This window comes from Salvelinus fontinalis, chromosome 6 (genome assembly GCF_029448725.1).
Source record: "Salvelinus fontinalis isolate EN_2023a chromosome 6, ASM2944872v1, whole genome shotgun sequence".
Taxonomy (NCBI): Eukaryota; Metazoa; Chordata; class Actinopteri; order Salmoniformes; family Salmonidae; genus Salvelinus; species Salvelinus fontinalis.
Genome location: NC_074670.1, coordinates 80,197,421 through 80,222,024, shown reverse-complemented (window position 1 = coordinate 80,222,024; position 24,604 = coordinate 80,197,421). Strand labels below are relative to the sequence as shown.

Here is a 24,604-nt window from a genome sequence, read left to right as displayed (position 1 = left end):
TGTTCTTCTGCTGAAGCAACATCTCCTCCTCTAAAGTGTATTTTCCCATGAAAAGGAAAATGGGGTTCCAATTCGTAAACAGCACTGACCTCAAACCATCGTTGGTAATGAATCATATTTAATCTGTCTATGAGGCGACTATGCTTCTAAGACAACTTAGTAACACTTTACTTGACACCCAGTGTCATAACATGGTTATGGCGAGGTCATAACCATGTTATAATATGCAATAACAACTGACATAACACTGACATAACACTGTCGTGACAGATATTTAGACCTGTTGTGACATATATTACGTTATTTACTGGCTGGTTATGACACCTACATAAGAGTGTCTAAACCCACAAAACGTGCCACGCAAGGCAACACATTCCATTAGTCCATCGTCTACTTGTCAACAGTATGTTTATGTTATATTGTTTTGAAATTGACCACATTAAGTGATCGTTGTAATTGTTCACCACATTGACGTCAGACATGCAGCTAAACACCAATGCTCTGTTTTCTGATGACTGGGATGAATGTAGGAGCAGATTCCAGGAGCAGGACGAGACGTCCTCCTTTTGACTGATGACTGACGTAAGGTCATGTACGTGATTGGCCTATCTGGCTTATACGATTATGATGTCATAATGCTTCGTGTCATAAAGTGTATTTTCTAACAAGCTATTTTAAATATGATGAAAAAAAAAAAAACTTGACAGTAAATAATGAATTACAACAAAGGACTTAAGAAACAAACTTTGAAATGAAAGGAAACTTCTTGGCAGGAACCCAATTAACATAAATGTGGTTTGACACATGTACAGGTCATAAGCAGCCAGAAATAACACAACAGGTGTAGATATATGCGTCATGACAGTGATACGACATATTATGACACGGTTATGACCGTGTCATAACGTGTTATGACTCTGGGTGTCAAGTGTTACCAAAGACGTTTCTAATAATATTTTGACAGTTTATTTATAGAGAAGCGAGAGAGAAGTGCTATTTACGTCATGTAAGATTCGTACATTGGTCGGCAGGTAGCCTAGCGTTTAGAGCGTTGAACCAATAGACAAATGATTGCTGGTCAGGATACGCGAGGCGACTAAGTGAAAAGTCTGTTGACTTGCTCGAGCACCTAAACCTTGTCGCTCTGAATAAGAGCATCTGCTAAATGACTCAAATGTTAATTGTCCATTCGCACTTAAAGATGTCTTCCAGCGATTTTTTTGGGGGGGGGGGGGGGAACTTCTACTGTTGAAAAGCGATACTCCAAGTCTAAATGCAGTAAAGTACACAACAAAAAAAGAAAGAAAAAAAAACAAGAAAAAAAATCAAGGAGAAACTCTTCAAGGAGTTTCAAAGAATCCGTGACGTCATCGGCCTCCCCCTTGCTCGAGGAACAATAGGACCTCTTCCGTGTTTTCTAGAAGGAATCCGAGCAGTACAGACCGTTCAGCATTCTTCTAATAAGAAAGCTGTTAAAACAATCCAAATGTGTGCATCCTCTAAGGCACAGGTGTCAAACTCATTCCACGGGGGGCCGAGTGTCTGCGGGTTTTCGCTCCTCCCTTGTACTTGATTGATGAATTAACATCACTAATTAGTTAGGAACTCCCCACACCTGGTTGTCCAGGGCTTTATTGAAAGGAAAAACCAAAAATCTGCAGACACTAGGCCCTCCGTGGAATGAGTTTGACACCCCTGCTCTAAGGTCTTTGTATAATGTTTAATTTGTTGTAACCCCCCCCCCCTTGCATATTTTATCATTGTCTGTTTGTATACTTAGGTAGGTTTTTCTGCAATAACATTTTTACATTTAAATATATATATATAAAACAACAAACTATAAGATCACTATATTGGTCAATTGCACACAAGTTCCAACTGAAATGTGTGTTCTGTTTTTAACCCAACCCCTCTAAGACACCATAGAGGAGCAAGAGAACACACACACTTGTGCCATGTCATGCCATTTATTAAACCTTTATTTAACTAGGCAAGTAAGTTAAGAACAAATTCTTATTTACAATGACGGCCTACACCGGCCAAACCTTCCCCTAGCAACGCTGATCCAATTGTGCGCCGCCCTATGGGATTCCCGATCACAGCCGGTTGTGATACAGCCCGGGATCAAACCAAGGTCTGTAGTGACGCCTCTAGCACTGAGATGCAGTGCCTTAGACCGCTGCGCCACTCGGGGACCGCTGCTCCATCCCTGGACCACCTATTGAGATGTGCCTTTTGTCAAGTAAATCAAAGATAAATGTCTATCTCTAACGTATACTCAACAAAAAATATTAACGCAACATGCAACCATTTCCAAAAGTTAGTTCATACATGGAAATCAGTCAATTGAAATAAATTCATTAGGCCCTAATCTATGGATTTCACATGACTGGGCAGGGGCACAGACATGGGTGGGCCTGGGAGGGCATAGGCCCACCCAATAGGGAGCCAGAACCAGTCAATCAGAATGTGTTTTTCCCTCACAAAAGGGCTTTATTACAGACAGAAATACTCCTCAGTTTCATCAGCCCTCCGGGTGGCTGGTCTCAGACGATCCCGCAGGTGAAGAAGCCAGATGTGGAGGATCCTGGGCTGGCGTTGTTCCACGTGGTCCGTGGTTGTGAGGCTGGTTGCACTTACTGCAAGATTCTATAAAATGACATTGGAGGCAACTTATGGTTGAGAAATTAACATTAAATTCTCTGTCACCAGCTCTGTTGGACGTTCCTACAGTCAGCATAGCAATTGCAAGCTCCCTCAAAACTTGAGACCTCTGTGGCATTGTGCTGTGTAACAAAACTGCAGATTTTAGAATGGCCTCTTATTGTCCCCAGCACAAGCTGCACCTGTGTAATGATCATGCTGTTTAATCAACTTCTTGATATGCCACACCTGTCAGGTGGATGGATTATCTTGGCAAAGGAGAAATGCTCACTAACAAGGATGTAAACAAATTTGTGCACAAAATTGGGAGAGAAATAAGCTTTTTGTGCGCATGGAAAGTTTCAGGGATATTTTATTTCAGCTCATGATACCAACACTTTACATGTCGTGTTTATATTTTTTGTTCAGTGCAGCAGGTAGCCTAGTGGTTAGTGTTGGACTAGTAACTGGAAGGTTGCAAGATCAAATCCCCGAACTGTCATTGGAAATAAGAATGTGTTCTCAACTGACTTGCCTACTAAAATATAAATCACTGTTGACAGTGACTCACAGCTGCCATCTACAGGAGGCAGCATGCCATTACACCATATCATACACAACCCTACAGCTCCACCTTGTGGTGGCACTGTCAACATGCACTAAATGACAAAAGGCACATTGATTAGATTACTGTTTAAAGACAACCAATAAACAACACATGAATCAAAAAGGTAAAAACACAATAAAATTATTATAATAAAGTCCTGATTTTAACTTTAATTAAAGAAACTCTCAGTGAGTTAGGCTCCTGATCTTTGGTTGGTTGGTCCTCGTCTCTCGTTTGGGGGGGGGGGGTTGAGTCCATTGCCTTCGACTCCTCTCCAATAACACAATAAACAAAAGGTGTTTTTAAAACATTAATTTTATTAGCCAGTACAGGTTAACCTTGTTGTAAGGCTCTGTCTAACAAACCAAGGGGGAAATTCGTCCCAGACAAATCAGAATGGTACCAGTGAAAGGTAATACATTGCTACCAGCCCCTCCTTGTTGGTCACATCTTCAGTAGAAACCCTCCAATCAATATAAACTTTACATTTAATTAAAATGTATAATTGACCGATAGTGTTAAAGCAATATAATCTTACCGCTGCAGAGTACCTCAGACAAACTGACACGTTTACAGGTCTCACTACTTCAATACTGCTAATAGAACTGACTGGACTTTAGTACTGAAGACAACAGCAAAAATAACTCCCAAATCCTTAGTCTCACCCTACCTTCAACCCAGAGAGGAGGTACAGTAATGACAGTCTCACCCTACCTTCAACCCAGAGAGGAGTACAGTAATGACATCATCTAAGATACATTTATTAGTAGGTAGATGTAGCCTGGCATAGCATGCAGGTAAATAATCTTCATCCTTAGAGGAGGATGATGAAGATAATGCCTAAATTGAAGCGTGAAGCAGGAAAGGGTCTCTGGAACTGCTAGGGGTACAGAAAAGTGTGTGTGTGTGAGATATTTGATCCAATGCATGTACACTGTGTGTGTGTGTGTGTGTTGTATATCTGTTAGTGTGTCCTCTCTCTCTTGTTCTACTATATATACTGAGTATACGAAACATTAGGAACCTGGGAACCTGAGGTGGAACATGAGGTGGAACCCCCCCCCCCCCTTTGGCCCTCAGAACAGCCTCAATTCATCGGGACATGGATTGTACAAGGTGTAGAAAGGTGTACCACAGGGATACTAGCCCATGTTGACTGCAATGCTTCCCACAGTTGTGTCCAGTTGGCTGGATGTCCTTTGAGTGGTGGACCATTCTTGATACACACGGGAAACTGTTGAGTGTGAAAAGAGTTGAAGTTGCATTTGATGACACAGTCAAACCGGTGCGCCTGGCACCTACCACCATGCCCCGTTCAAAAGGCACTTCAAAATCTTTTGTCTTGCCCATTCCCCCTCTGAATGTCACACATACACAATCCATGTCTCGAGGCTTGAAAATACTTCTTTAAACCCATCTCCTCCCCTTCATCTACACTGACTGAAGTCAATAAGGGATCATAGCTTTCGAAGGATTCACCTGGTCAGTCTGTCATGGAAAGAGCTTTATGTTTAGTATACTTAGTATATGTGTATTTTGAGTTTCTGCTTATGTGTGTGTGTGTGTGTGTGTGTGTAAAAGATATGTATTCGGTGTGTGTGTGTAAGCTCTTCACGCTATGATCGGCCCCAGGCTGAGCTCTACGTGGTGTGTCAGCCAGATGGCCTCGGTGGGGGCATCGCCGTCCTCGCTCGGCCTTATGGGAGCCGCCAAGTTGCGGAAGTCGTGGCGGATCTTGAAGGACACCGTGACATCCCCGTCCTCCTCGCACTGAGGGACCACCTTGATGAAGAAACCAATCTTATTGGACTTCCTGAAGGCCACCACGCTGGAGGAGAGAAAGGAGCAGAGAGGGAAGGTTAGGAGACCAGGGGCAGAGGTAAAATGTCACCCTATTCCCTATAAAGTACACTTGTTTTAAACTAATGTCCTTGCTCCTCAGTTCATACAGCACGAGGATCTCCTTCCAGAGAGACATCGGGGACTGTAACATACTCTTTTTCATGGAATCATGGCTCTCTCTGGATATACTGTCCTTGTCCATACAGCCAGCTGGGTTCTCAGTTCATTGTGCATACAGGAATAAAAAACTCTCCGTGAAGAAGAAAGGTGGGGGAGTATGTTTCATGATTAACTACTCATTGTGTGATTGTGACAACATACAGAAAGTCAAGTCCTTTTGTTCACCTGACCTAGAATACATCACAATCAAATGCAGACCATATAACCTCCCGAGAGAATTCTCTTCTGTTATAGTCACAGCCGTGTATATTCCCTCTTAAGCTGATACCGCGACGGCCCTCAAAGAACTACACTAGACTTTATGCAAACTGGAAACCACATATCCTGAGGCCGTGATTATTGTAGCTGGGGATTTTAACAAAGCAAATTTTGAGGAAAATGCTTCCGAAGTTCTATCAATACATTGACTGTAGTACTCGCTTAGGAAAAACACTAGATCACTGATACTCGCCTTTTGAAGATGCCTACAAGGCCCTCCCCCGCCCTCCCTTTGGCAAATCAGATCACGACTCCATTTTGCTCCTCCCTTCCTAAAGGCAGAAACTCAACAAGGAAGTACCCGGGCTAAGGTCTATTCAACGCTGGTCTGACCAATCGGAATCCACGCTTCAAGATTGTTTTGATCAGCGCACTGGGATATGTTCCGGGTTGCCTCTGGGAATAACATTGACGTTTACACGGACAAAGTTCATCAGGAAGTGTATAGGGGATGTTGTTCCCACTGTGACTATTAGAACCGACCCCAACCAGAAACCGTGGAGAGAACTACCGCATTAAACCATGGCAAGGTGACGGGGAATATGGTTGAATACAAAGAGTGTAGTTATTCCCTCCGTAAGGCAATCAAACAGGCAAAACGTCAGTAAAGAGACAAAAGACACGAGACATATGTGGCAGGGACTAAAGACAATCACAGACTACAAAAGGGAAAACCAGCCATGTTGCAGACACCGACGTATTCGTATTTATTATGGATCCCCATTAGCTGCTGCTAAGGCAGTAGCTACTCTACCTGGAGTCCAGCAAAATTAAGGCAGTTTATACAATTTTTAAAACATTACAATACATTCACAACACACTGTGTGCCCTCAGGCCCCTACCTATTCCACTAGCACATATTCACAACACTAAATCCATGTGTACGTGTGTGTATAGTGCATATGTTATCGTGCGTGTATAGTGCATATGTTATTGTGTGTTTGTTTGCATGTGTCTGTACCTGTGTTTGTGTTGCTTCACAGTCTCCGCTGTTCCATAAGGTGTTTTATTGTATTTACTTTTTAAATCTAATTCTACCGCTTACATCAGTTACTTGATGTGGAATAGAGTTCCATGTAGTCATGGCTCTATGCAGTACTGTGCGCCTCCCATAGACTGTTCTGGACTTGGGGACTGTGAAGAGACCTCGTGGCATGTCTATTTGAGCCAGTAAAGGGGACTTTACTAATCTTAGGTAGCGGAAAGACTTTTGCTTCCCTCCAAACCTGGGGGCACACACTCTCTAGTAGGCTTAAATTGAAAATATGGCAAATAGGAGTGGCAATATCGTCCGCTATTTTCCTCAGTAATTTTCCATCCAAGTTGTCAGACCCTGGTGACAACAATTCTTCCACACTCACTTTACAGAATTCAAAATCACAATGCTTGTCTTTCATAATTTGGTCAGATATACTTGGATGTGTAGTATCAGAGTGTTGCTGGCATGTCATGCCTAAATTTGCTAATCTTGCCAATGAAAAAATCCTTGAAGTAGTTGGCAATATCAGTTGGTTGTGATGAATGAGCCATCGGATTCAATGAATGATGGAGCTGAGTTTGCCTTTTTTCCCCAAAACGTCATTTAAGGTGCCCCAAAGCTTTTTACTATCATTCATCTTTGTTTATTTTTATTTAGTCACATGATTTCTCAATTTGCAGGACGTTTGCCAATCGGTTGTACAGCCAGACTTATTTGCCATTCCTTTTGCCTCATCCCTCTCAACCATACAATTTTTTAATTCCTCATTGATCCACAGCATTTAATCGTTTTTAGTAATTTTCTTAAATGGGTCCATGCTTATTAGTAACTGGAATAAACAATTTCATAAATGTGTCAAGTACAGCGTCTGGTTGCTCCTCAATACACACCACAGACCAGCACATGTTATTTACATCATCAACATATGAATCACTGCAAAACTTCTTGTATGACCTCTTATACACTATATTAGGCCCAGCCTTTGGAACTTTGGTTTTCCTAGATGTGGCTACTATATTGTGATCACTACATCCTATGGATCTGGATACTGCTTTCAAGCTAATTGCTGCAGCATTAGTAAAGATGTGATCAATACATGCCATTAAAAAGACAGACTACAGTTTACAAATGCACATGGGGACAAAGATTGTACTTTTTGGAGAAATGTCCTCTGGTCTGATGAAACAAAAATAGAACTGTTTGGCCATAATGACCATCGTTATGTTTGGAGGATAAAGGGGGAGACTTGCAAGCCGAAGAACACCATCCCAACCGTGAAGCACGGGGGTGGCAGCATCATGTTGTGGGGGTGCTTTGCTGCTGGAGGGACTGGTGCACTTCACAAAATAGATGGCATCATGAGGGAGGAAAGTTATGTGGATATATTAAAGCAACATCTCAAGACATCAGTCAGGAAGTTGAAGCTTGGTCGCAAATGGGTCTTCCAAATGGACAATGACCCCAAGCATACTTCCAAAGTTGTGGCAAAATGGCTTAAGGACAACAAAGTCAAGGTATTGGAGTGGCCATCACAAAGCCCTGACCTCAATCCTATAGAACATTTGTGGGCAGAACTGATAAAGCGTGTGCGAGCAAGGAGGCCTACAAACCTGACTCCGTTACACCAGCTCTGTCAGGAGGAATGGGCCAAAATTCACCCAACTTATTGTGGGAAGCTTGTGGAAGGCTACCCGAAACGTTTGACCCAAGTTAAACAATTTAAAGGTAATGCTACCAAATACTAATTGAGTGTAAGTAAACATTTGACCCACTGGGAATGTGATGAAAGAAATAAAAGCTGAAATAAATAACTCTACTATTATTCAGACATTTCACAATCGTAAAATAGTGGTGATCCTAACTGACATAAGACAGGGAATTTTTACTAGGATTAAATGGCAGGAATTGTGAAAAACTGAGTTTAAATGTATGTGGCTAAGGTGTATGTAAACTTCCGACTTCAACTGTATATACTACATTATAAACTGGGTGGTTCGAGCCCTGAATGCTGATTGGCTGACAGCCGTGGTATATCAGACTGTATACCACGGGTACAACAAAAGTTATTTATACTGCTTTAATTACGTTGGTAACCAGTTTATACTAGCAATAAGGCACCTCTGGGATTTGTGGTATATTGCCAATATACCACGGCTAAGGGCTGTGTCCAGGCACTCTGCATTGCGTCGTGCCTAAGAACAGCCCTTAGCCGTGGTATATTGACCATATACCACACCTCCTCGGGCCTTATTGCTTAATTCTACTGTATAAAATATGACTTGATATGACCATAATTCACTTAAGGACTTACTCTGGGTCGTCCTGGAAGTCCTGAGGCTCAGCCAACTCGTCGTATTCTGCCGCTGCATCCTTCCCTGCCAGGACCAACTCCTTGGTAGGAACCATCACCTATAAAACAACATCATCAACAACAGAGGTCAGGGGTGAGAGGTCAGGGGTGAGAGGTCAGCAGTAGGGTTACAAAGGAAGGGTACTTTACTGGAAACGGTTTAAATTTACCAGTAAACTACCAGAACTGTGGTATCTTTCAAGGCTTTTTGGGGCGGCAGGTTGCCTAGTGGTTAGAGCGTTGGACGAGTAACCAGAAATGTTGCTAGATCAAATCCCTGAGCTGACAAGGTAAAAATATGTTGTTCTGCCCCTGAACAAGGCAGTTAGTTAACCCACTGTTCCCAGGCCCTCATTGTAACTAAGAATTTGTTCTTAACTGACTTGCCTAGTTAAATAAAGTAAAAAATTTATTAAATAAAATAAAAATGATGTAATCTATCACAAGACATCTAGTGGCCCTTTTGGGTACTTTAGCTTATCATAGGAGTCTAATAATTGCTGGCCCTCTGTATGGTCTTATCACAAAATAATAAATAAAAAAAATAAAATAAAAATATTTTAAAAATATATATAATTAAGAATGAGAAAGCTGTAAAATATCCTAAATGTAAACCATCAACTTAGTGATTACCATTGGTGTTTACTATGAGGGTTTCAGCCATTTCTATTTGAGATTCTTCAAAGTAGCCACCCTTTGCCTTGATGACAGCTTTGCACACTCTTGGCATTGAATGAGTAGCTTGTGTCCAAGCTTTTGACTGGGACTGCATGCATGCATATTTTTTTTATTTATTTTTAAATATAAATAGATATATATTTTTTGGATTATTATTTTACTGTGACTATGTATTTGCTGTCAATGTTTTGGGGCCAAACTAGTAAATAGATAGAAGTAAATAGATAGAAGTAAATAGATAGAAGAGTTACCGAGTGAAAATACAGCCATTGTTGATTAGATTATTTTTTCAATTAATTCGTCTATTTTCTCTTGAACCACATGGTCCATCTATTAGAAACTCATGGATACAGAGATTTAAAAAAAACTATATATAAATACATGTTTTCAGGTATAAAATTACCAAAGTTGCGATAGAAAATCTATGGCAATCTGTTACTTACCAAACTTACTAAAGATCCCGGTAACTTTGGTAAATTACCGGTAGCTTTGCAACCCGAGTCAGCAGTACCTTAGCAGTGGTGTTGATGTCCTCCGGGTCTCCCTCCTCACAGCCCACCAGGGTGACGTGGGTAATATTCTCCACTGGGTTGGTCAGGGTGAGCAGCACCTGGCACTCCTACAGACATGATACCACTCATACTGTAAATCATTCTGCTCCTCTACAGACATCATACCACTCATACTGTAAGTCTCTCCTACAGACAACATGATACCACTCATACTGTAAGTCATTCTGCTTCCCTACAGACAACATGATACCACTCATACTGTAAGTCATTCTGCTCCTCTACAGACAAAATGATACCACTCATACTGTAAGTCATTCTGCTTCCCTACAGACAACATGATACCACTCATACTGTAAGTCATTCTGCTTCCCTACAGACAACATGATACCACTCATACTGTAAGTCATTCTGCTTCCCTACAGACAACATGATACCACTCATACTGTAAGTCATTCTGCTTCCCTACAGACAACATGATACCACTCATACTGTAAGTCATTCTGCTTCCCTACAGACAACATGATACCACTCATACTGTAAGTCATTCTGCTTCCCTACAGACAACATGATACCACTCATACTGTAAGTCATTCTGCTTCCCTACAGACAACATGATACCACTCATACTGTAAGTCATTCTGCTTCCCTACAGACAACATGATACCACTCATACTGTAAGTCATTCTGCTTCCCTACAGACAACATGATACCACTCATACTGTAAGTCATTCTGCTTCCCTACAGACAACATGATACCACTCATACTGTAAGTCATTCTGCTTCCCTACAGACAACATGTGGACACAGAATGTCTTCGAACATGTTTTGGGATGTGATTCCGATACTTGAATAATTGACTTGCCTTCTGGAAGCGCAGGTTTGGAATGGACATTATTCTGACTTCAGGGATGTAACTCCTTTAGAAGTGAAAATAACAGCACTTTACTAAGAAATAATACAACAAAACCACCATTAAAGAGTAGAATACAAGGTGAATGTGTTTCGGTACAGAGGAGATGCTAAGCAATACTTACACAGCCACCAGCTGGATTTTGAACTTGATTGAAGTTGGGTTAAATTCTGGCTTGCTCAGATTGTGTTCACATTTCTAGGAAGAAAAGCAACAATTCTACCATGACTAATCAAGATAAAATGACAGAAAAACAACTGTAACATAGTAGAAAAATGCCCTTCCTTGGGAAGGTTAGTGTAGTGTAATATACTGTGTCATAAACAGACCCTGCATCGCAGAGAGCGCTTGATGAGCAGGTGTTTGTGTTTGGGGTGGAGCTGAGAGGCTCCGGCAGGCTGGAAGTCAGGCTGGAGCAGCCGCTGACGCAAGGTGGTCACTGTAATACATAACACACACCAGGGAGTTAACACAACGCGGTCCAACTAGACAACCAAACGCGGTCCAACTAGACAACACAGGGAGTTAACTAGACAACCAAACGCGGTCCAACTAGACAACCAAACGCGGTCCAACTAGACAACCAAACGCGGTCCAACTAGACAACCAAACGCGGTCCAACTAGACAACCAAACGCGGTCCAACTAGACAACCAAACGCGGTCCAACTAGACAACCAAACGCGGTCCAACTAGACAACCAAACGCGGTCCAACTAGACAACCAAACGCGGTCCAACTAGACAACCAAACGCGGTCCAACTAGACAACCAAACGCGGTCCAACTAGACAACCAAACGCGGTCCAACTAGACAACCAAACGCGGTCCAACTAGACAACCAAACACGGCAGATATGAAAACAACCACAGCGTACCCTGGCTATGATAGAGCTATTTGTTCTAATGAAGTCTACAGCTATAAGGAAAAGTAGTGGATGAAGCTAGAATCCTTAGTTGCTAGATTATTGTTATTAAAATGAATGATCTGTACCCATTGACTCTTGAAGAATAGAACTTATAAATGCCTCATGAGCTTTGTTCAACTGTCGAACCCCATCTGAACACAAAATATAAGCTTGTTTTACTCAAATGTTTGTAAACAACATAAATGTAAAACACTGTATAGCCTCATAACATGGTTAAAACTATCATTTTAATATCATGGATGGTCAGTCCTTGCATCCATAGCTCTGTCTATTAATCTGAGAGCGGTTACATTTCTCCAGCCCTCATCGCTCAGCTTTTTACCAAAACAGGAGAGAACACTTTATTATTGTTTCAATTAACAATTGTAGATAAAAAAATAAATTAAGTACTAATCATTGTGACCCTCAGGTAGGTGGACAGTTCTGGTGTAGGGTTAGTGTAGAGTTCAAGGTCCGGGGTTAGTGTTAGGCTTAGTGGTTAGCGGTTAGGGGCTAGGCTTAGGGGTTAGTGGTTAGGGGTGGTTGTCTCTTACCCTCAGGTAGGTTGATGGGTCTGTTGTAGCAGTCTTCAGGCAGTGGCTCCACTTCATCTAAGGCCTGAGCTGGTTCTATGTTAATCTCCTTCTGGTCTTCACCTTCCTTCAGACTAGAATAGGGACAGACACAGTGAAGGCCATTATAGGTGACAGGGACAGACATTATAGGAGACAGGGACAGACACGGGGGCAGACATTATAGGAGACAGGGACAGACATTATAGGGGACAGGGACAGACATTATAGGGGACAGGGACAGACATTATAGGGGACAGGGACAGACATTATAGGAGACAGGGACAGACATTATAGGGGACAGGGACAGACATTATAGGAGACAGGGCCAGACATTATAGGGGACAGGGACAGACATTATAGCAGACAGGGACAGACATTATAGGAGACAGGGCCAGACATTATAGCAGACAGGGCCAGACATTATAGCAGACATTATAGCAGACATTATAGGAGACAGGGACAGACATTATAGCAGACAGGGACAGACATTATAGGGGACAGGGACAGACATTATAGGGGACAGGGACAGACATTATAGGAGACAGGGACAGACATTATAGGAGACAGGGACAGACATTATAGGGGACAGGGACAGACATAGTAGACAGGGACAGACATTATAGGGGACAGGGAAAGACATTATAGCAGACATGGACAGACATTATAGCAGACAGGGGCAGACATTATAGCAGACAGGGGCAGACATTATAGCAGACAGGGGCAGACATTATAGCAGACAGGGGCAGACATTATAGCAGACAGGGGCAGACATTATAGCAGACAGGGGCAGACATTATAGCAGACAGGGACAGACATTATAGCAGACAGCGACAGACATTATAGGAGACAGGGACAGATATTATAGCAGACATTATAGCAGACAGGGCCAGAATTTATAGCAGACAGGGCCAGACATTATAGCAGACAGGGACAGACATTATAGCAGACAGGGACAAACATTATAGGGGACAGGGACAAACATTATAGGGGACAGGGACAGACATTATAGGGGACAGGGACAGACATTATAGCAGACAGGGACAGACATTATAGCAGACAGGGACAGACATTATAGCAGACAGGGACAGACATTATAGCAGACAGGGACAGACATTATAGCAGACAGGGACAGACATTATAGCAGACAGGGACAGACATTATAGGGGACAGGGACAGACATTATAGGGGACAGGGACAGACATTATAGGAGACAGGGACAGACATTATAGGGGACAGGGACAGACATAGCAGACAGGGACAGACATTATAGCAGACAGGGGCAGACATTATAGCAGACAGGAGCAGACATTATAGCAGACAGGGGCAGACATTATAGCAGACAGGGGCAGACATTATAGCAGACAGGGGCAGACATTATAGCAGACAGGGGCAGACATTATAGCAGACAGGGGCAGACATTATAGCAGACAGGGGCAGACATTATAGCAGACAGGGGCAGACATTATAGCAGACAGGGACAGACATTATAGCAGACAGGGACAGACATTATAGGAGACAGGGACAGACATTATAGCAGACATTATAGCAGACAGGGACAGAATTTATAGCAGACAGGGCCAGACATTATAGCAGACAGGGACAGACATTATAGCAGACAGGGACAAACATTATAGCAGACAGGAACAAACATTATAGGGGACAGGGACAGACATTATAGGGGACAGGGACAGACATTATAGCGGACAGGGACAGACATTATAGCAGACAGGGACAGACATTATAGCAGACAGGGACAGACATTATAGCAGACAGGGACAGACATTATAGCAGACAGGGACAGACATTATAGGAGACAGGGACAGACATTATAGGAGACAGGGACAGACATTATAGGAGACAGGGACAGACATTATAGGAGACAGGGACAGACATTATAGCAGACAGGGACAGACATTATAGCAGACAGGGACAGACATTATAGCAGACAGGGACAGACATTATAGGAGACAGGGCCAGACATTATAGCAGACATTATAGCAGACAGGGCCAGACATTATAGCAGACAGGGCCAGACATTATAGCAGACAGGGCCAGACATTATAGCAGACAGGGCCAGACATTATAGCAGACAGGGCCAGACATTATAGCAGACAGGGCCAGACATTATAGCAGACAGGGCCAGACATTATAGCAGACAGGGCCAGACATTATAGCAGACAGGGCCAGACATTATAGCAGACAGGGCCAGACATTATAGCAGACAGGGCCAGACATTATAGCAGACAGGGCCAGACATTATAGCAGACAGGGCCAGACATTATAGCAGACAGGGCCAGACATTATAGCAGACAGGGCCAGACATTATAGCAGACAGGGCCAGACATTATAGCAGACTGGGGCAGACATTAAAGCAGACAGGGGGAGACATTACAGCAGACAGGGGCAGACATTACAGCAGACAGGGGCAGACATTATAGCAGACAGGGGCAGACATTATAGCAGACAGGGGCAGACATTATAGCAGACAGGGACAGACATTATAGCAGACAGGGGCAAACATTATAGCAGACAGGGACAGACATTATAGCAGACAGGGGCAGACATTATAGCAGACAGGGACAGACATTATAGCAGACAGGGACAGACATTATAGCAGACAGGGACAGACATTATAGCAGACAGGGACAGACATTATAGCAGACAGGGGCAGACATTATAGCAGACAGGGGCAGACAGGGCCAGACATTATAGCAGACAGGGGCAGACAGGGCCAGACATTATAGCAGACAGGGGCAGACAGGGACAGACATTATAGCAGACAGGGGCAGACATTATAGCAGACAGGGACAGACATTATAGGGGACAGAAACAGACATTATAGGGGACAGAAACAGACATTATAGCAGACAGGGAGAGACATTATAGCAGACATTATAGCGGACAGGGCCAGACATTATAGCAGACATTATAGGGGACAGAAACAGACATTATAGCAGACAGGGAGAGACATTATAGCAGACATTATAGCAGACAGGGCCAGACATTATAGCAGACATTATAGGGGACAGGGCCAGACATTATAGCAGACAGGGGCAGACATTATAGCAGACAGGGACAGACATTATAGCAGACAGGGACAGACATTATAGCAGACAGGGACAGACATTATAGCAGACAGGGACAGACATTATAGCAGACAGGGACAGACATTATAGCAGACAGGGACAGACATTATAGCAGACAGGGACAGACATTATAGCAGACAGGGACAGACATTATAGCAGACAGGGACAGACATTATAGCAGACAGGGACAGACATTACAGCAGACAGGGGCAGACATTATAGCAGACATTATAGCAGACATTATAGCAGACATTATAGCGGACAGGGCCAGACATTATAGCAGACAGGGCCAGACATTATAGCAGACAGGGCCAGACATTATAGCAGACAGGGCCAGACATTATAGCAGACATTATAGGGGACAGGGCCAGACATTATAGCAGACAGGGCCAAACATTATAGCAGACAGGGCCAGACATTATAGCAGACAGGGCCAGACATTATAGCAGACAGGGCCAGACATTATAGCAGACAGGGCCAGACATTATAGCAGACAGGGCCAGACATTATAGCAGACAGGGCCAGACATTATAGCAGACAGGGACAGACATTATAGCAGACAGGGACAGACATTATAGCAGACATTATAGCAGACAGGGACAGACATTATAGCAGACAGGGACAGACATTATAGCAGACAGGGACAGACATTATAGCAGACAGGGACAGACATTATAGCAGACAGGGACAGACATTATAGCAGACATTATAGCAGACAGGGACAGACATTATAGCAGACAATATAGCAGACAGGGACAGACAGGGACAGACATTATAGCAGACAGGGACAGACATTATAGCAGACAGGGGCAGACATTATAGCAGACAGGGGCAGACATTATAGCAGACAGGGACAGACATTATAGCAGACAGGGACAGACATTATAGCAGACAGGGACAGACATTATAGCAGACAGGGACAGACATTATAGCAGACAGGGACAGACATTATAGCAGACATTATAGCAGACAGGGACAGACATTATAGGAGACAGGGACAGACATTATAGCAGACAGGGACAGACATTATAGCAGACAGGGACAGACATTATAGCAGACAGGGACAGACATTATAGCAGACAGGGACAGACATTATAGGGGACAGGGACAGACATAGCAGACAGGGACAGACATTATAGCAGACATTATAGGGGGCAGGGACAGACATTATAGGGGACAGGGACAGACATTATAGGGGACAGGGACAGACATTATAGGAGACAGGGACAGACATTATAGCAGACAGGGACAGACATTATAGCAGACAGGGACAGACATTATAGGAGACAGGGACAGACATTATAGGGGACAGGGACAGACATTATAGCGGACAGGGACAGACATTATAGGAGACAGGGACAGACATTATAGGGGACAGGGACAGACATTATAGCAGACAGGGACAGACATTATAGCAGACATTATAGGGGACAGGGACAGACATTATAGCGGACAGGGACAGACATTATAGGAGACAGGGACAGACATCATAGCAGACATTATAGGGGACAGGGACAGACATTATAGCAGACAGGAACAGACATTATAGCAGACAGGGCCAGACATTATAGGGGACAGGGCCAGACATTATAGGGGACAGGGACAGACATTATAGGGGACAGAAACAGACATAGCAGACAGGGACAGACATTATAGCAGACAGGGACAGACATTATAGCAGACAGGGACAGACATTATAGCAGACAGGGACAGACATTATAGCAGACAGGGACAGACATTATAGCAGACAGGGACAGACATTATAGCAGACATTATAGCAGACAGGGACAGACATTATAGCAGACAGGGACAGACATTATAGCAGACAGGGACAGACATTATAGCAGACAGGGACAGACATTATAGCAGACATTATAGCAGACAGGGACAGACAGGGACAGACATTATAGCAGACAGGGACAGACATTATAGCAGACAGGGGCAGACATTATAGCAGACAGGGGCAGACATTATAGCAGACAGGGACAGACATTATAGCAGACAGGGACAGACATTATAGCAGACAGGGACAGACATTATAGCAGACAGGGACAGACATTATAGCAGACAGGGACAGACATTATAGCAGACAGGGACAGACATTATAGCAGACAGGGACAGACATTATAGCAGACAGGGACAGACATTATAGCAGACAGGGACAGACATTATAGCAGACAGGGACAGACATTATAGCAGACAGGGACAGACATTATAGGAGACAGGGACAGACATTATAGCAGACAGGGACAGACATTATAGCAGACAGGGACAGACATTATAGGAGACAGGGACAGACATTATAGCAGACATTATAGCAGACAGGGACAGACATTATAGCAGACAGGGACAGACATAGGAGACAGGGACAGACATTATAGCAGACAGGGACAGATATTATAGCAGACAGGGACAGACATTATAGCAGACAGGGGCAGACATTATAGCAGACAGGGACAGACATTATAGCAGACAGGGACAGACATTATAGCAGACAGGGACAGACATTATAGCAGACATTATAGGGGACAGGGACAGACATTATAGCAGACAGGGACAGACATTATAGCAGACATTATAGCGGACAGGGACAGACATTATAGCAGACAGGGACAGACATTATAGCAGACAGGGACAGACATTATAGCAGACAGGGACAGACATTATAGCAGACAGGGACAGACATTATAGCAGACAGGGACAGACATTATAGCAGACAGGGAAAGCTGTATTTATGAACTAACAGCATGGCTTTAACCCAAACTGCACCCTATTCAGTGATCAACATGATCTGTCATGTACGTGCACAATAAAGGAATGGTGCCGTATAGTACCAGGATGTGATACTCATAGGTTATGGACAATAACATTTGTGTGAATGGAATGTAATACTCACGAAAGACCAGCCAGACTGGTGATAGGAGCTCCAGGTCTCTGTCTCTGTAGTCTGGTACCCAGACCATACTTCTCCTTTACAGAGCAACACAACCACAATTGTCAACTACCTCACAGACAGACGTCACCATGTGGTAGACTGACAGGAGAGGAAACACTGGCATTTCTATTGATAACTGTAAATATTTAGATTTTTAAAATATCTAAATTAGGAAAACATTTACTAGCATAAATGCCTAAAATAAAATTGTGATCGAAGCTAAAGAAATAAACCAAACCTAGAGTATTTTTTGGGGTTTGAACGAAGAGAACACAAATCTTTATGTTCACAGTGAGTTTCAAACGTCTACTATACTATCGGCTAAAATCAGTTTTAACATTACATTTCCGAGAGAGAGAGCAGTGTTTGACTATCAAAGTGAAAAATACAACTCACCACCACATGAATAGTGTGTTGCTGGGGGACGGAGGGGTTAAAACCAACATATCAGCGTGCAGAAGCAAAGACAAAGAAGAACGTATCAAGTGAAACCAAAGCAGCAAACATGGCAGGTAACTGACGACATGCAACAGCAACAGAAAAGCATCAGTGGTAGAGCTGAAGACTCTTCAGCTGCAGTAGCTAGTATATAGCTAGCTAGCACACAGCTAGCAGCTAGCTTATAGTGACTCTTCAGCTGCAGTAGCTAGTATATAGCTAGCTAGCACACAGCTAGCAGCTAGCTTATAGTGACTCTTCAGCTGCAGTAGCTAGTATATAGCTAGCTAACACACAGCTAGCTTATTGTGACCCTTCAGCTGCAGTAGCTAGTATATAGCTAGCTAGCACACAGCTAGCAGCTAGCTTATAGTGACCCTTCAGCCGCAGTAGCTAGTATATAGCTAGCTAGCACACAGCTAGCTTATAGTGAGTGACTCGTCAGCTGCAGTAGCTAGTATATAGCTAGCTAGCATATAGCTAGCTTATAGTGACTCTTCAGCTGCAGTAGCTAATAACGTTATATAGCTAGCTTATAGTGACTCTTCAGCTGCAGTAGCTAGTAACGTTATATAGCTAGCACACAGCTAGCTTATAGTGACTCGTCAATGTTCCAGGATGCCCCAGGTTCTAACCTAAACCAGTCCTTCTGTCCATATACATGAACTTATACATGCAGTTCAATCAATGTAAACATACTGGAACATAACATTATGTAGGCTATTCAGAAATAGTTGCATTGTTAATTTCAGATCCTGCCACCAGCAGGGTTAATAAAACAGCCATAACCATCACAACAAACAAAGATTAAAAGCATATTTGAGAATGCTCATTATAAAAATTAAAACAAAAGTGAGAGCTGGGTTGTGGTTATTGAGAGAAGTGTAACGTATAAAAAAAGTCAAGTTCGTATTCCAGAGAGAAGTGTGAAAGCTGAGCGTGTTATCTGTCGGAGTGTGTGTGTGTGTGTGTGTGTGTGTGTGTGTGTGTGTGTGTGTGTGTGTACCGAGAAGGCCAGTGGCATATAGGGTCGTCTCCTGGCCAGCTTCTTCCTGTCCCTCTCCAGTTTCTCCCTCTGGGCCAGCTGCTGGTAATACTCTATCAGTTTATTGATCTGAGAAAAGAAATACCCAACAAATACCATGAGTCTCTGGAGGAAGAATACACATAGCATGAGTCTGACTGTCATAGGATACTATTATTATAATAGGAGGAAATGACAGACCAGAGAACCATGTATAAAGTATATATATATATATCTCATCAGCATACCACTCTGACCACCAGGCTACCCGCCGCCCCTCCACTCTGACCACTAGGCTACCCGCCGCCCCTCCACTCTGACCACTAGGCTACCCGCCGCCCCTCCACTCTGACCACCAGGCTACCCGCCGCCCCTCCACTCTGACCACTAGGCTACCCGCCGCCCCTCCACTCTGACCACTAGGCCACCCGCCGCCCCTCCACTCTGACCACTAGGCTACCCGCCGCCCCTCCACTCTGACCACTAGGCTACCCGCCGCCCCTCCACTCTGACCACTAGGCTACCCGCCGCCCCTCCACTCTGACCACTAGGCTACCCGCCGCCCCTCCACTCTGACCACTAGGCTACCCGCCGCCCCTCCACTCTGACCACTAGGCTACCCGCCGCCCCTCCACTCTAACCACTAGGCTACCTGCCGTCCCACATGTATATTACCAGCAGGAAATAAATAGCAAAAAGCACAAGTCAGAGCCAACACTTAAGCCTGGGGCCTGTATCAGGAGTGTGTCTATTTGTGGTTGATCACACAGTGTAATTGATGCTGTATTTAAAAAATACAATAGACTCTATGTAACTTCCAGTGTCACAGCATTCTACGGCCTGGGGTTGTCTAGCTCAACATGTGAGCAACACTTGGAGAGAGAGAGAAAATAGATCAGACCAAAAGGAAGGCAACATACCCGTTGAGTATGAGGATTGTCCGGCTCCTGCCATCCTCCACTGGCTGAAGTGAAGACACACAAAATAATACAAGAAGTGAAATAGTCCTCCATAAAACAGCCAACAAGTCAATCACACAACAGACACGTAGGCTACTAGTCATGTACATGATAAGGGACACATCTCTAGTCAGAGTTACAATTACAAACAAAGCTCCATACATCAGATATTAATTTGTTTAGCATTTGAACCATTCTAACATAGCCTAGTAACAAGTCAGTCCCATATATCTCCCCCTCATCACCAGTGCAGGGGGGGACGGGGGGGACACTTCCTTCAGTAGCTTAGTAACTAGGATCATCAGCTAGGTTTGCTATTTGATTTGGTTGAAGCCACTTCTCACACTCACTCAGCCACAGAATAGTTGGTCAAGTTTAAACAAAGGCCCAATATAAACATAGACAACAGTCCAGTATCTCATCATCATCATCAACAGTAAGGTAGGCCTGGCACTCACCCACAGACTTGTCAGCCATGCCCACATCTCTGGATGTCCAGCGACAGAAGCCACAGGCCAGGTAATAGGCCTTCTTCATGGCCGTCTTGCTGGGGTCGTCAGGAAGAGGGGCTGGGATGTTGGTGGCCCGGGTGGACAGGGTGTGCATGCAGCATGGGCAGTCGAAGCAGTTGGCACACCTGGGGCACGCAGAGAAAGAAGGTATAGCTAGTTATAAACACTACCTTTGTTCCTCAACCGGAAGAAATAGTCGCAGTTCTCAAACCCAATGCTAGCTTTTATGGCTTTCCTTAACCCTAAACTAGGCTATAACTAATCTTAACCTAATATTCAACCCCACAGAATTACATATATAATAGTGATGGAAGGGGGGGTTAATAGTTACATATCGGGATATTAATTTTTGCAAAATTATTTTTGCGATAATTGGCTGTACCTGCACCAAAACGCCAGAATTGTTCCTTCAGAACTTGTTCTCCAAGTATCGTGATAATATCGTATCTTGAGGTCCCTGGCAATTTCCAGCATTAATACAGAAAATAAACATGAATGATAGATAACCCTAAGCTTAACCTCTATGCCTAACCTGAAGTTTTCGTTCAGCTGGTTGAATATCCTCTTCCTAGAACAAAACAAAGAGCTGGGAAATGTAGGCTGGATGCAGTGACCATTGTCAATGGCTACACAATAAGGAATAAGTCTATGCCATAGACCGTATATAACAGGTCTAAATGCTGATGCTCAGTTGCAAATGTTTCTCACCTGTTCTTCTTCAGCTTTGCCTCTGCTGAAGGCATATTCTCCAGGCAGCTTGGACAGTAATGTGAGTCCACCTAGAAACCAGAGGCAGCATTCAACAATCTATGTTAGTGGCACCTTATTTGGGGAGAACGGGCTTTTGTTAATTCGTGGAATGGTATCAAATACATCAAACACCTGGTTGATGCCATTCAATTTGCACCGTTCCCGGACATTATTATGAACTGTGGTTAGTGGGAATACATGAATGTGTATTGCTTTCCATCGTAGCTAACTAGTAGTTATAACTGCACAGATAGATATTGGTTCACGCTGAAACATGATTAGTATGCGTTAGCATCCTGTCAGCTTCAGTTTAATAAAATGTGAGTTTCTGTGGTGAGGGTCACTGTCAGTTCTGTGGCTGTGTAAATGAACAATCATAACTGTCTGACGTGGCACGTATCGACTAGATAAATAGTTAGCCAGCTACCTAAATAAGATATTTCACAAGAATAACGAACTCTTGTCAAAATGTGTTTGCTAGATCTGAGACCGCATTGTGGTCGATCTGTCTGGGTGTGGTGACGAATGGAGTACGTTAGCCAGCTAGGAGGCTGTGAAGCTAGCTAAAAATTAAAAACGCTTTTCAAATGCTTGTTGGGTTTAAATTGTATTTCCAGTGGGAATTTGTGTCACTGTTAATTGGACAAAATAAGTTACTAGTAAACACAAACGATGTATTGTGTTTTTTGGCTAGCTGTCTTGTTTGATAACAGTTAGCTTAGCTAGGTAGCTAGATAAACGTACAAAATTATGAAAGTAGGACGGAAGTAAAGACGACATATCCGACCAATCACACGACAGAGCTGTTTAATAAATGTTGATTGGCGTGCGATATGGCAAATAACATTAAAATGTTTATTGTGCGGGGGTTGGACTATGTTGACCAGTCCCTCCCAAACCGCTAACGCTACGAGCTAGCTAGCTAGCTAGATATCTCTAGGATTGAGATAGTTAATCACAGTAGTGTTGACTTACCTCGTGAGACACACATTCTAGGGAACGCAATTCACTGCAATACCGGCAAAAATAAAGTGTCGACAACGGCGATCGGATCTTTTTCTCTCCATGAACTAGGTAGAGAACCCTGTCAGGCTGCAAAAGGGACGCCATCTCTACCTGATGCCGCGTTCAGAAGAACTGGGAACACGGAAGAATACGAGATCAAATAATGACGTCAGTGATCTTCAGGTAGGAAAGTTGGAGCTCCAGAAAGAGGCCCGAGTTCCTGAGTTGGAATTCCGAGTTGGGTGGCCGTTCAAATCGATTTTTCTTAGTCTGAGCTCGTTTTTTTTTTTCTCGAATTACCAGTTGTTTTTTATGCGCTGACGTATGAAGTCGGGGATATCCGAGTTCCGAGCTCCCAATTGTTTTGAACGCGGCATGAATCCCCAGGCGTCGACGTCACCTGCTGTTGTCGTTTGGTTGATGGCGCCACCGGTTGGTGGGTTATGATAATGTTTTTTTTGGTGAGGTGAAGTTTTATTTTAAACCAACAGGGTGCAAGCTTTGTTCCATGAGTGCATCATTCAAGGGTTTTTCTTAATTTTTGTACTATTTTCTACATTGTAGAATAATAGTGAAAACATCAACACTATGAAATAAGACATATGGAATCATGTGGTAATCAAAAAAAGTGTTAAACAAATCCAAATATATTTTAGATAGTAGCCAAGTAAAATAAAAAAAGTATCAAAGTAGCCAAGTAAAATAAAAAATCAACTCAAATTTTATTGGTCATATACACATGGTTAGCAGATGTTATTGCGAGTATAATGAAATGCTTATGCTTCTAGATCCGACAGTGCAGCAATATCTAACAGGTAATATCTAACTATTCCACAACAAAACCTAATTTCTAACAAATTCCACAACAAAACCTAATACGGATAAGAATATAAAGTTTAAAATATATGGATGAGCCACCCTTTGCCTTGATGACAGCTTTGCATACTATTGGGCATTCTCTCAACCAGCTTCACCTGGAATACTTATCCAACAGTCTTGAAGGAGTTCCCACATATGCTGAACACTTGTTGGCTGCTTTTCCTTCATGCTGCTGTCCAACTCATCCCAAAGATGAGGTTATGCCTGCTATTTTATGGGCTCTTAACCAACTGTGCTATTTTGTTTGTTTTTTCAAATGTTTTGTAACTTATTTTGTACATAATGTTGCTGCTACTGTCTCTTATGACCAAAAAGAGCTTCTGAAAATCAAAACAGCGATTACTCACTTTGAACTGGACAAAGAATTTCTCTTTAATGAGTCAGACGAGAGAGATGTACTTCAGACACCCGAACAGGGGCTCATCCCTGTCATTCGCAGGAGAAAAAGATGGAAGAGGTATCGGGGTGCTTTGTGAGGATCCACCTACGAGTGGCTAATCTGCCTTTGCCATATGTACTATTGGCCAACATACAATAGCTGGATAATAAATTGGACAAACTAAAAGAACGTATATCCTAC

The 24,604-nt window shown here is 43.2% G+C and overlaps 1 protein-coding gene across 2 annotated transcripts; it reads right to left on the bottom strand.

Moving 5' to 3' along the window:
* Positions 1–3,547: 3,547 nt before the first annotated feature.
* LOC129858517 (dynactin subunit 4-like) lies at positions 3,548–23,295 on the bottom strand. Of its 2 annotated transcripts, XM_055927815.1 has the most exons (14): positions 23,116–23,294; positions 22,099–22,169; positions 21,337–21,515; positions 20,840–20,883; positions 19,902–20,009; positions 18,854–18,874; positions 18,419–18,492; positions 12,416–12,528; positions 11,289–11,398; positions 11,084–11,157; positions 10,912–10,966; positions 10,049–10,156; positions 8,821–8,918; positions 3,548–5,078 (listed from the first exon to the last, which is right to left on the bottom strand). In XM_055927815.1, exons 1-14 carry the CDS (start codon positions 23,248–23,250, stop codon positions 4,862–4,864), a joined length of 1,407 nt encoding a protein of 468 aa, XP_055783790.1. In that variant the 5' UTR covers positions 23,251–23,294; the 3' UTR covers positions 3,548–4,861. The 2 variants fall into 2 exon arrangements, with proteins under 2 accessions (XP_055783790.1, XP_055783791.1); XM_055927816.1 differs by lacking the exon at positions 18,854–18,874 and having other exon boundaries at positions 23,116–23,295.
* Between the last annotated feature and the right edge of the window lie 1,309 nt (positions 23,296–24,604).

What these genes read in the sequence shown, in the direction of transcription:
- LOC129858517 (XM_055927815.1), bottom strand. Translation starts at nt 23,250, where the DNA reads ATGGCGTCCCTTTTGCAGCCTGACAGGGTTCTCTACCTAGTTCATGGA. An exon ending in ACAATCCTCATACTCAACGG is followed by an intron (nt 20,010 to 20,839) that starts GTATGTTGCCTT and finishes TTCTTTTCTCAG; the next exon opens with ATCAATAAACTGATAGAGTA. An exon ending in ACCCATCAACCTACCTGAGG is followed by an intron (nt 11,399 to 12,415) that starts GTAAGAGACAAC and finishes TATGTATTACAG; the next exon opens with TGACCACCTTGCGTCAGCGG.